At 45.6% G+C, this 10,061-nt stretch overlaps 1 protein-coding gene across 3 annotated transcripts in view; it reads left to right on the top strand.

Annotated features, from left to right (window-relative positions):
- The first annotated feature begins 1,398 nt into the window (after positions 1-1,398).
- MND1 (meiotic nuclear divisions 1) overlaps positions 1,399-10,061 on the top strand; it is a 165,862-nt gene continuing 157,199 nt past the window's right edge. The window contains exons 1-3 of one of the 3 annotated variants that reach the window (XM_075849683.1): positions 1,399-1,609; positions 2,687-2,752; positions 5,304-5,361. In XM_075849683.1, coding sequence (XP_075705798.1) covers positions 1,607-1,609; positions 2,687-2,752; positions 5,304-5,361 — 127 coding nt within the window. In that variant the 5' untranslated portion in view covers positions 1,399-1,606. The remainder of the gene's footprint in view (positions 1,610-2,686; positions 2,753-5,303; positions 5,362-10,061) is intronic. The other 2 variants (XM_075849685.1, XM_075849684.1) reach the window with 2 other exon arrangements.

The following is a 10,061-nucleotide window of genomic DNA, read 5'->3' as shown; positions in this document are numbered from 1 at the left end:
GGGGTTAATAATGTGAGGTAGGTGTAATGTATGTGAGATGTATGGTGAGGTAGGTGTAATGTATGTGAGATGTATGGTGAGGTAGGTGTAATGTATGTGAGATGTATGGTGGGGGAGGTGTAATGTATATTAATAATGTGAGGTAGGTGTAATGTATGTGAGGTGTATGGTGGGGAGGTGTAATGTATGTGAGATGTATGGTGGGTAGGTGTAATGTATGTGAGATGTATGGTGGGGGAGGTGTAATGTATATTAATAATGTGAGGTAGGTGTAATGTATGTGAGGTGTATGGTGGGGAGGTGTAATGTATATTAATAATGTGAGGGAGGTGTAATGTATGTGAGATGTATGGTGGGGAGGTGTAATGTATGTGGCGTGTATGGTGGAGTAATGTATGTGATATGTATGGTGGGGGAGGTGTAATGTATATTAATAATGTGAGGTAGGTGTAATGTATGTGAGATGTATGGTGAGGTAGGTGTAATGTATGTGAGGTGTATGGTGGGGAGGTGTAATGTATATTAATAATGTGAGGGAGGTGTAATGTATGTGAGATGTATGGTGGGGAGGTGTAATGTATGTGGCGTGTATGGTGGAGTAATGTATGTGAGATGTATGGTGGGGAGGTGTAATGTATATTAATAATGTGAGGTAGGTGTAATGTATGTGAGATGTATGGTGGGGAGGTGTAATGTATGTGGCATGTATGGAGGTGTAATGAATGTGATATGTATGGTGGGGGAGGTGTAATGTATATTAATAATGTGAGGGAGGTGTAATGTATGTGAGGTGTATGGTGGGGAGGTGTAATGTATATTAATAATGTGAGGTAGGTGTAATGTATGTGAGATGTATGGTGGGGAGGTGTAATGTATATTAATAATGTGAGGGAGGTGTAATGTATGTGAGATGTATGGTGGGGGAGGTGTAATGTATATTAATAATGTGAGGTAGGTGTAATGTATGTGAGATGTATGGTGGGGAGGTGTAATGTATGTGGCGTGTATGGTGGAGTAATGTATGTGAGATGTATGGTGGGGAGGTGTAATGTATATTAATAATGTGAGGTAGGTGTAATGTATGTGAGGTGTATGGTGGGGAGGTGTAATGTATATTAATAATGTGAGGTAGGTGTAATGTATGTGAGGTGTATGGTGGGGATGTGTAATGTATGTGACATGATCAGTGGGGAGGTGTAATGTATGTGAGGTAGGTGTAATGTATGTGAGGTGTATGGTGGGGAGGTGTAATGTATATTAATAATGTGGACGCTTCATATACATCACTGACCATCTTCTCTGAAATAAAATATATCGTTTTCTTTACATTTGGATCTCCCGCTCTGTCTACAAACTCTGCAATGCGTGGTCATGTGATACGTGTTACGTGATCGTGATGTCAGGCGCAGTGTACGAGGCTCCTCCCCGCAGTAATGTGTAGTAGACCACTAGTGAATACATATGTGTCCTGTCACGGCGCGCCGCTCGTATATTAGTGTCCGTCTAGTCAATGACCGGGAAACCTCCGCTCTAAGAATAAAACTATTCGGTAATTACACGGCCGCGCCGCACAGCTCGCAGGGGTTTCCCGCCGCACTGACTGAACATGGTGAGTGGTTAACTCTTACACTACCACAGGCATTCTTCACGTTGAGTTCTATCACATTTAATAACTTCAAATTCCCGCGGTTATCCTGCGTTTAGAAAATAGAATTTGAGCTCTGATTGCAGCAAGAATGGAGCTGGTACCCATAGCAATCAGTAATGTTCCGCTTGTACGCTGTAAGTTACAAACAGTGCGGTTATGGGCAACTGAACTTTTTGCCTCTGATGCAGTGTATTCACCCCTACAATATCTAAGCGGACAGCGATGAAATATGCCACAAGTGGGGGTTTGGTGCCATTCGTCTTCACCACACAGTTTAGCCCCATCGTGGTAGAGGAGGAGGGATCAGATCATGGCAGATATGTGCTGTGCTAAATGCAACATTGATACTTAGTCCTGCTGTAAAAAACACATCAGAAATTGCTGTGGTTTGCAATGCGGTTTTCATCTGTGTCGTTTTTACGGGCACTCCCATAACACTGCTAGCCTAAGGCCCTGTTCACACATAGTTTTTTTATGAGTTTTTTGACGCGGAAACCGCGCTGCAAATCTCCTCAAAAACCGCCCGAAAATGCCTCCCATTGATTTCAATGGGAGTTGGATGAGTTTTTTTACCGTGAGTAAAAAAAAAATCGTCGCGGTAAAAAGCGTCATGACCCATCTTGAGGCAGTTTCCGCCTCCAAAACCCCATTTCAATCAGTCAGAAAGAGGAAAAAAAACGCCTCGACGCGTGCTTTGACGAGTTTTTCTCAAACCACTGTGCAAAAACCGTCGATCAGTTTTTGCAGGAGGAATTTTCCTCCTGCAAATACTCTGTGTGAACATACCGCTCTCCACTGCTACCAGCAGACAGTTGTGTGTAAGCAGCCCGTCAGTGTAACTTTCATTCTGTGTCAGAAGGGAGAAATCTGCCTAGCAGAAGTGCTCTGTGATAGACGTGCAGCTTGCCTGGAACAGTCCATCACCCTCAAACAGTTAATAACACCAGTGACTTGTTCTATAGATTGTAAAAGTGTGATATTATATACTGACGTATCTGCTAATAACACTGTAAAACCATGATTTATTTATTCTTTCAGTCGAAGAAGAGAGGTCTTAGTGTTGATGAGAAAAGAACAAAAATGATGGAAATATTTTTTGAAACTGTAAGTTATTTGGTAATCTATAGAAACACCTTGACCCCCCCCCCCCAAAAAAAAATACCCTGATATCTTAGGCCTCATGTATACAAGGTGCAGAGATTCTAATTAGGGTTCAAAATATGAACCATGTTGCGGTGTGAGTGGGCTTTGTGTGCACCATCCTCTGCCTAAGGCTGGGTTCACACTACCTATTTTCAGGCGTAAACGAGGCGTATTATGCCTCGATTTACGCCTGAAAATAGGGCTACAATACGTCGGCAAACATCTGCCCATTCATTTGAATGGGTTTGCCGACGTACTGTGCAGACGACCTGTCATTTACGCGTCGTCGTTTGACAGCTGTCAAACGACGACGCGTAAATTAACTGCCTCTGCAAAGAAGTACAGGGCACTTTGCAATGTAATTTGAGCCGTTCTTCATTGAAGTCAATGAAGAGCAGCTCAAGATTTACGGCTGTCACAGACGCCTCGCATAGTACGAGGAGGAGCATTTACGTGTGAAACGAGGCAGCTGTTTTCTCCTGAAAACAGTCTGTCTTTTCAGACGTAAAAGCCTCTCATCGTGTGCACATACCCTTAGGCATTAGGGGAGAGGTAGCATGTGATCGGGTTAAGCCGTATTACAGCTCCGTATACCACCTATGCACTTCTGTGTACCTCTGACTTTATACAGAGGTATATAGAGAAAAAAATTGTGGCATGCTACATCGAATATCGTATTATAGAGCAATGCTGTAATATCGCGTTGCTCGGAGCGCCAGATGGCACATGGAGTGCCTACAACACCGTAGTACAGGGGTCTCAAACTCGGCCGGGTAAATGGGCCATACATAGAAAAAATGGGAAGTTGACCGGCTGCATTAGTTTCAAATTTGATACAATATAAAATTATTGTTAATCAATGAGTTATTTGAACTACTATAACAATACTACATTACTATAATACTACATTACTATAACAATACTACATTACTATAATAATTCTACATTACTATAATAATACTACATGACTAACAATTCTACATTACTATAATACTACATGACTAAAACAATACTACATGACTATAACAATACTACATGACCATAACAATACTACATTACTATAACAATACCGTTCAGTTTAAACTTACCGAAAATTTGCGAGTTTACTCCACGTGTACTTTAACAGTCCAGTTTTCCAGGTGCTAAATGCAGTACAGTGGCTCAGTTGGCAGAGTTTGACAGGCACAACAATGTCAAGATTGGGCAGCCCTTCTTAGATAGTGCAACAGTGCCCTCTGTAGATAATGCCACCCCCCTAGATAGTGCCCTCTGTAGATAATGCCACCCCCCCTAGATAGTGCCACCTCCCTAGGCAGTGCCGCCTAGACACCCCCTGTAGGCAGTGCCGCCTAGACACCCCCTGTAGGCAGTGCCGCCTAGACACCCCCTGTAGGCAGTGCCGCCTAGACACCCCCTGTAGGCAGTGCCGCCTAGACACCCCCTGTAGGCAGTGCCGCCTAGACACCCCCTGTAGGCAGTGCCGCCTAGACACCCCCTGTAGGCAGCTCCATTGTGGCTCCCTATAGGAGTGGAATCCCGAACAAGAGCGTTGCCGACGCTTTGGCCAGGGATTCCTCTGCTGGAGGAGCCCCTGACGTCACTGTCCATAGACCGTGCCATCAGGGGTCCTCCTGGACCAGAATGTTATGCCAGGGGCAACCCCAGGGCAGGAGTTCCGGAGCAGAGCTTGTACTAGCACTTTGCATGGGACTCCAGCTCTGCTCCTGACATCACTGTCCATATATGAACAGTGATTTCAGGGGAAAGCCCAGAGCCGGAGTCCCGGGGAGAGCGCCTGTATAGGCTCTGCTCCGGAGCTCTGGGGAAGCCCCTGACATCACTGTCCATATATGGACAGTAATGTCAGCGGCAACCCCAGAGCCGGGAGTCCCGGGCAGAGCACTAGTAGTGCTCTTCCTGGGACTCCAGCTCTGCTCCTGTCATCACTGTCCATATATGGACAGTGATGTCAGGGACAACCCTAGAGCCGTGCTCTGCCTGGCATTCCAGCTCTGCTGACATCACTGTCCATATATAGACAATAATGTCAGGGGCTTCCCCAGCCAGAGTCCCAGTGCAGAGCGCTAGTATAGTCTCTACTCTGGGACTACTTCTCTCGGGAAGCCCTTGACATCACTGTTCATATATGGACAGTGACTTCAGGGGCTCCTCCAGCAGAGGAATCCGTGGAAAAGCGTGGGCAATGCTCTGGCTAGGGATTCCACTCCTAGAGCGAGCCCCAATAGAGCTATCTACTACAGGGGGCTGTGTAATGGCATGAAGGTGCGCCGACGCGCTCCTCCTTCAGACTGCTCTCTCTACCGAGGGAGCTACGTTGCCCTTCGGGCCGCATATGACAGTCTCCGGGGCCGCATGCGGCCCGTGTGTTTTAAACTCCTGCCGTGGTATAAAGCATAAGGAACTCTGTGTGCTTTCATGCAGTGTGTGTGTTTGTAAACCAAAATAAACTTTGAGAAAGTGCTAATGATATATCTCTCCCTTATTCTAATAGAAAGATGTATTCCAACTGAAGGACTTGGAGAAAATTGCACCAAAACAGAAGGGAATAAGTGAGTAACTGCCCAACCGTTGAAATTATATTCTAATCCTATAGTGAACTAAGAAAATTTGGTTTCGGAGGCTTGTTTTCAGAATCTCAGATTTTCTGTATTCCAAAAAAAAAAAGTAAGAAAATTAAAGGCTGTTAAAGAGTACCCTTCTCTTCAGAAAACTACTGCCATGCACATCAGGGTATATGTGAGCTGTGCGGAGTACATCAGGGTATATGTAAGCTGTGCGGAGTACATCAGGGTATATGTAAGCTGTGCGGAGTACATCAGGGTATATGTAAGCTGTGCGGAGTACATCAGGGTATATGTAAGCTGTGCGGAGTACATCAGGGTATATGTGAGCTGTGAGGGCTATATCAGGGTATATGTAAGCTGCGCGGAGTACATCAGGGTATATGTGAGCTGTGAGGGGTACATCAGGGTATATGTAAGCAGTGCGGAGTACATCAGGGTATATGTGAGCTGTGCGGAGTACATCGGGGTATATGTATGCTGTGCGGAGTACATCGGGGTATATGTATGCTGGGCGGAGTACATCAGGGTATATGTAAGCTGGGCGGAGTACATCAGGGTATATGTAAGCTGGGCGGAGTACATCAGGGTATATGTAAGCTGGGCGGAGTACATCAGGGTATATGTAAGCTGGGCGGAGTACATCAGGGTATATGTAAGCTGGGCGGAGTACATCAGGGTATATGTAAGCTGGGCGGAGTACATCAGGGTATATGTAAGCTGTGCGGAGTACATCAGGGTATATGTAAGCTGTGCGGAGTACATCAGGGTATATGTAAGCTGTGCGGAGTACATCAGGGTATATGTAAGCTGTGCGGAGTACATCAGGGTATATGTAAGCTGTGAGGGGTACATCAGGGTATATGTAAGCTGTGAGGGGTACATCAGGGTATATGTAAGCTGTGAGGGGTACATCAGGGTATATGTGAGCTGTGTGGAGTACTTCAGGGTATATGTGAGCTGCGAGGGGTACATCAGGGTATATGTAAGCTGCGAGGAGTACATCAGGGTATGTGTAAGCTGTGAGGAGTACATCGGGGTATATGTAAGCTGTGCGGAGTACATCGGGGTATATGTATGCTGTGCGGAGTACATCGGGGTATATGTATGCTGTGCGGAGTACATCGGGGTATATGTATGCTGTGCGGAGTACATCGGGGTATATGTATGCTGTGCGGAGTACATCGGGGTATATGTATGCTGTGCGGAGTACATCGGGGTATATGTATGCTGTGCGGAGTACATCGGGGTATATGTATGCTGTGCGGAGTACATCGGGGTATATGTATGCTGTGCGGAGTACATCGGGGTATATGTATGCTGTGCGGAGTACATCGGGGTATATGTATGCTGTGCGGAGTACATCGGGGTATATGTATGCTGTGCGGAGTACATCGGGGTATATGTATGCTGTGCGGAGTACATCGGGGTATATGTATGCTGTGCGGAGTACATCGGGGTATATGTATGCTGTGCGGAGTACATCGGGGTATATGTATGCTGTGCGGAGTACATCGGGGTATATGTATGCTGTGCGGAGTACATCGGGGTATATGTATGCTGTGCGGAGTACATCGGGGTATATGTATGCTGTGCGGAGTACATCGGGGTATATGTATGCTGTGCGGAGTACATCGGGGTATATGTATGCTGTGCGGAGTACATCGGGGTATATGTATGCTGTGCGGAGTACATCGGGGTATATGTATGCTGTGCGGAGTACATCGGGGTATATGTATGCTGTGCGGAGTACATCGGGGTATATGTATGCTGTGCGGAGTACATCGGGGTATATGTATGCTGTGCGGAGTACATCGGGGTATATGTATGCTGTGCGGAGTACATCGGGGTATATGTATGCTGTGCGGAGTACATCGGGGTATATGTATGCTGTGCGGAGTACATCGGGGTATATGTATGCTGTGCGGAGTACATCGGGGTATATGTATGCTGGGCGGAGTACATCGGGGTATATGTATGCTGGGCGGAGTACATCGGGGTATATGTATGCTGGGCGGAGTACATCGGGGTATATGTATGCTGGGCGGAGTACATCGGGGTATATGTATGCTGGGCGGAGTACATCGGGGTATATGTATGCTGGGCGGAGTACATCGGGGTATATGTATGCTGGGCGGAGTACATCGGGGTATATGTATGCTGGGCGGAGTACATCGGGGTATATGTATGCTGGGCGGAGTACATCGGGGTATATGTATGCTGGGCGGAGTACATCGGGGTATATGTATGCTGGGCGGAGTACATCGGGGTATATGTATGCTGGGCGGAGTACATCGGGGTATATGTATGCTGGGCGGAGTACATCGGGGTATATGTATGCTGGGCGGAGTACATCGGGGTATATGTATGCTGGGCGGAGTACATCGGGGTATATGTATGCTGGGCGGAGTACATCGGGGTATATGTATGCTGGGCGGAGTACATCGGGGTATATGTATGCTGGGCGGAGTACATCGGGGTATATGTATGCTGGGCGGAGTACATCGGGGTATATGTATGCTGGGCGGAGTACATCGGGGTATATGTATGCTGGGCGGAGTACATCGGGGTATATGTATGCTGGGCGGAGTACATCGGGGTATATGTATGCTGGGCGGAGTACATCGGGGTATATGTATGCTGGGCGGAGTACATCGGGGTATATGTATGCTGGGCGGAGTACATCGGGGTATATGTAAGCTGGGCGGAGTACATCGGGGTATATGTAAGCTGGGCGGAGTACATCGGGGTATATGTAAGCTGGGCGGAGTACATCGGGGTATATGTAAGCTGGGCGGAGTACATCGGGGTATATGTAAGCTGGGCGGAGTACATCGGGGTATATGTAAGCTGGGCGGAGTACATCGGGGTATATGTAAGCTGGGCGGAGTACATCGGGGTATATGTAAGCTGGGCGGAGTACATCGGGGTATATGTAAGCTGGGCGGAGTACATCGGGGTATATGTAAGCTGGGCGGAGTACATCGGGGTATATGTAAGCTGGGCGGAGTACATCGGGGTATATGTAAGCTGGGCGGAGTACATCGGGGTATATGTAATCTGGGCGGACTACATCGGGGTATATGTGAGCTGGGCGGACTACATCGGGGTATATGTGAGCTGGGCGGACTACATCGGGGTATATGTGAGCTGGGCGGAGTACATCGGGGTATATGTGAGCTGGGCGGAGTACATCGGGGTATATGTGAGCTGGGCGGAGTACATCGGGGTATATGTGAGCTGGGCGGAGTACATCGGGGTATATGTGAGCTGGGCGGAATACATCGGGGTATATGTGAGCTGGGCGGAGTACATCGGGGTATATGTAAGCTATGTGGAATACATCGGGGTATATGTAAGCTGGGCGGAGTGCATCAGGGCATAATAGGATGATGTAATAATGGGGTGTATGCATAATAAAATTACTAATCCATGGATTGGTGTGGTACTCATTGAACCAATCTTATGCACAATCCAGGTTTTTTGTATTGTACAAAATATCGGCGCTCCAGTATTACCTAATCTTTGACTTCACTAGCCCTATAAGTAGAACAAGGTCCTAAAGTTTCCTCATCTATGGGGTCCACCTGCGGGGTATAGCAAATGGTGATATGGGGTTTTTAGTGAAAAAATACTGGACCTAAAAAATTAGCCTCATTTTGCATCATTGCGTTCTGAGAGTCATAACGTTTTTTTTCCCCTTGATGGAGCTGTGTGATGGCTTGTGTTTTGTGGAACGAGCTGTAATCTTTATTGTTTCCATTTTGGGGTACATGTGATTTTTTTTATTTTTACTTTATTTTATTTATTTATTTTTAATCACTATTTATTCAATTTTTTTGGGAGACTACGAAACGGAAAAACAGCAATTCTAGCACTGTTTAGTTTTTTCTTTTTTAGTGTTTAGTGTTTCATGTTGCAGTAGAAACAACATGTTATTTTTATTTTGTGGGTCGATACGATTACAGCAATACCAAATTTGTATATTTTTATTTTTTTTATGTTTTATTACTTTCCCACAATAAAAATTATTTTCTAAAAATAATGTTTTAGTGTCGCCATTTTCTGACAGCCATAACTTTTTTTTTATTTTTCAGTTGATATCGCTGTGGGAGGGCTCGTTTTTTTTTGTGTGACGAACTAGTTTTTGTGTGTACCATTTTGGGGTACTTGTGACTTTTTGATCACTTTTTATTACATTTTTTTTTGAGACAAGGTGACCAAAAAAAGAAATTCTGTCATTGTTTATTTTTTACGATGTTTACTGTGCGGTAAAAATAACATGATATTTTTATAGTTCAGGCCGTTCTGTACGTGGCAATGCCTATAATGTATAGCTTTTTTTTTTTTCCATTTTTTTCCAATTATAAAGGACTTGATCAGGGAAACAGGGCGATTCTTGTTTTTATTACATAGGCCTACATATTATTGTTATGTAGTGCAGTGTATCGCAACTGTCATTTTTCAATTGACAGCCTATTAGGTCCTGCCTTGGGCTCGGATTGCACTGAGTTACTTGCAGTCACGACGTACCAGGCATGTCCATTTGTGGAAAGGGGTTAAAGTGATGCCACTTCTGAATCGTGTGCCACTGTGTCATACAGAAGCTGCAGTAGACTACAAATTTGGCTCCACATGGCACAGTCATGAAACGGTTACAATTAAATAAAGGGGGATGACATCTCCAG

Source organism: Rhinoderma darwinii, chromosome 1 (genome assembly GCF_050947455.1).
Source record: "Rhinoderma darwinii isolate aRhiDar2 chromosome 1, aRhiDar2.hap1, whole genome shotgun sequence".
NCBI classification, from domain to species: Eukaryota; Metazoa; Chordata; class Amphibia; order Anura; family Rhinodermatidae; genus Rhinoderma; species Rhinoderma darwinii.
Note: the sequence above shows the minus strand (reverse complement) of the source record. Positions and strands in the feature narration are given on the sequence as shown.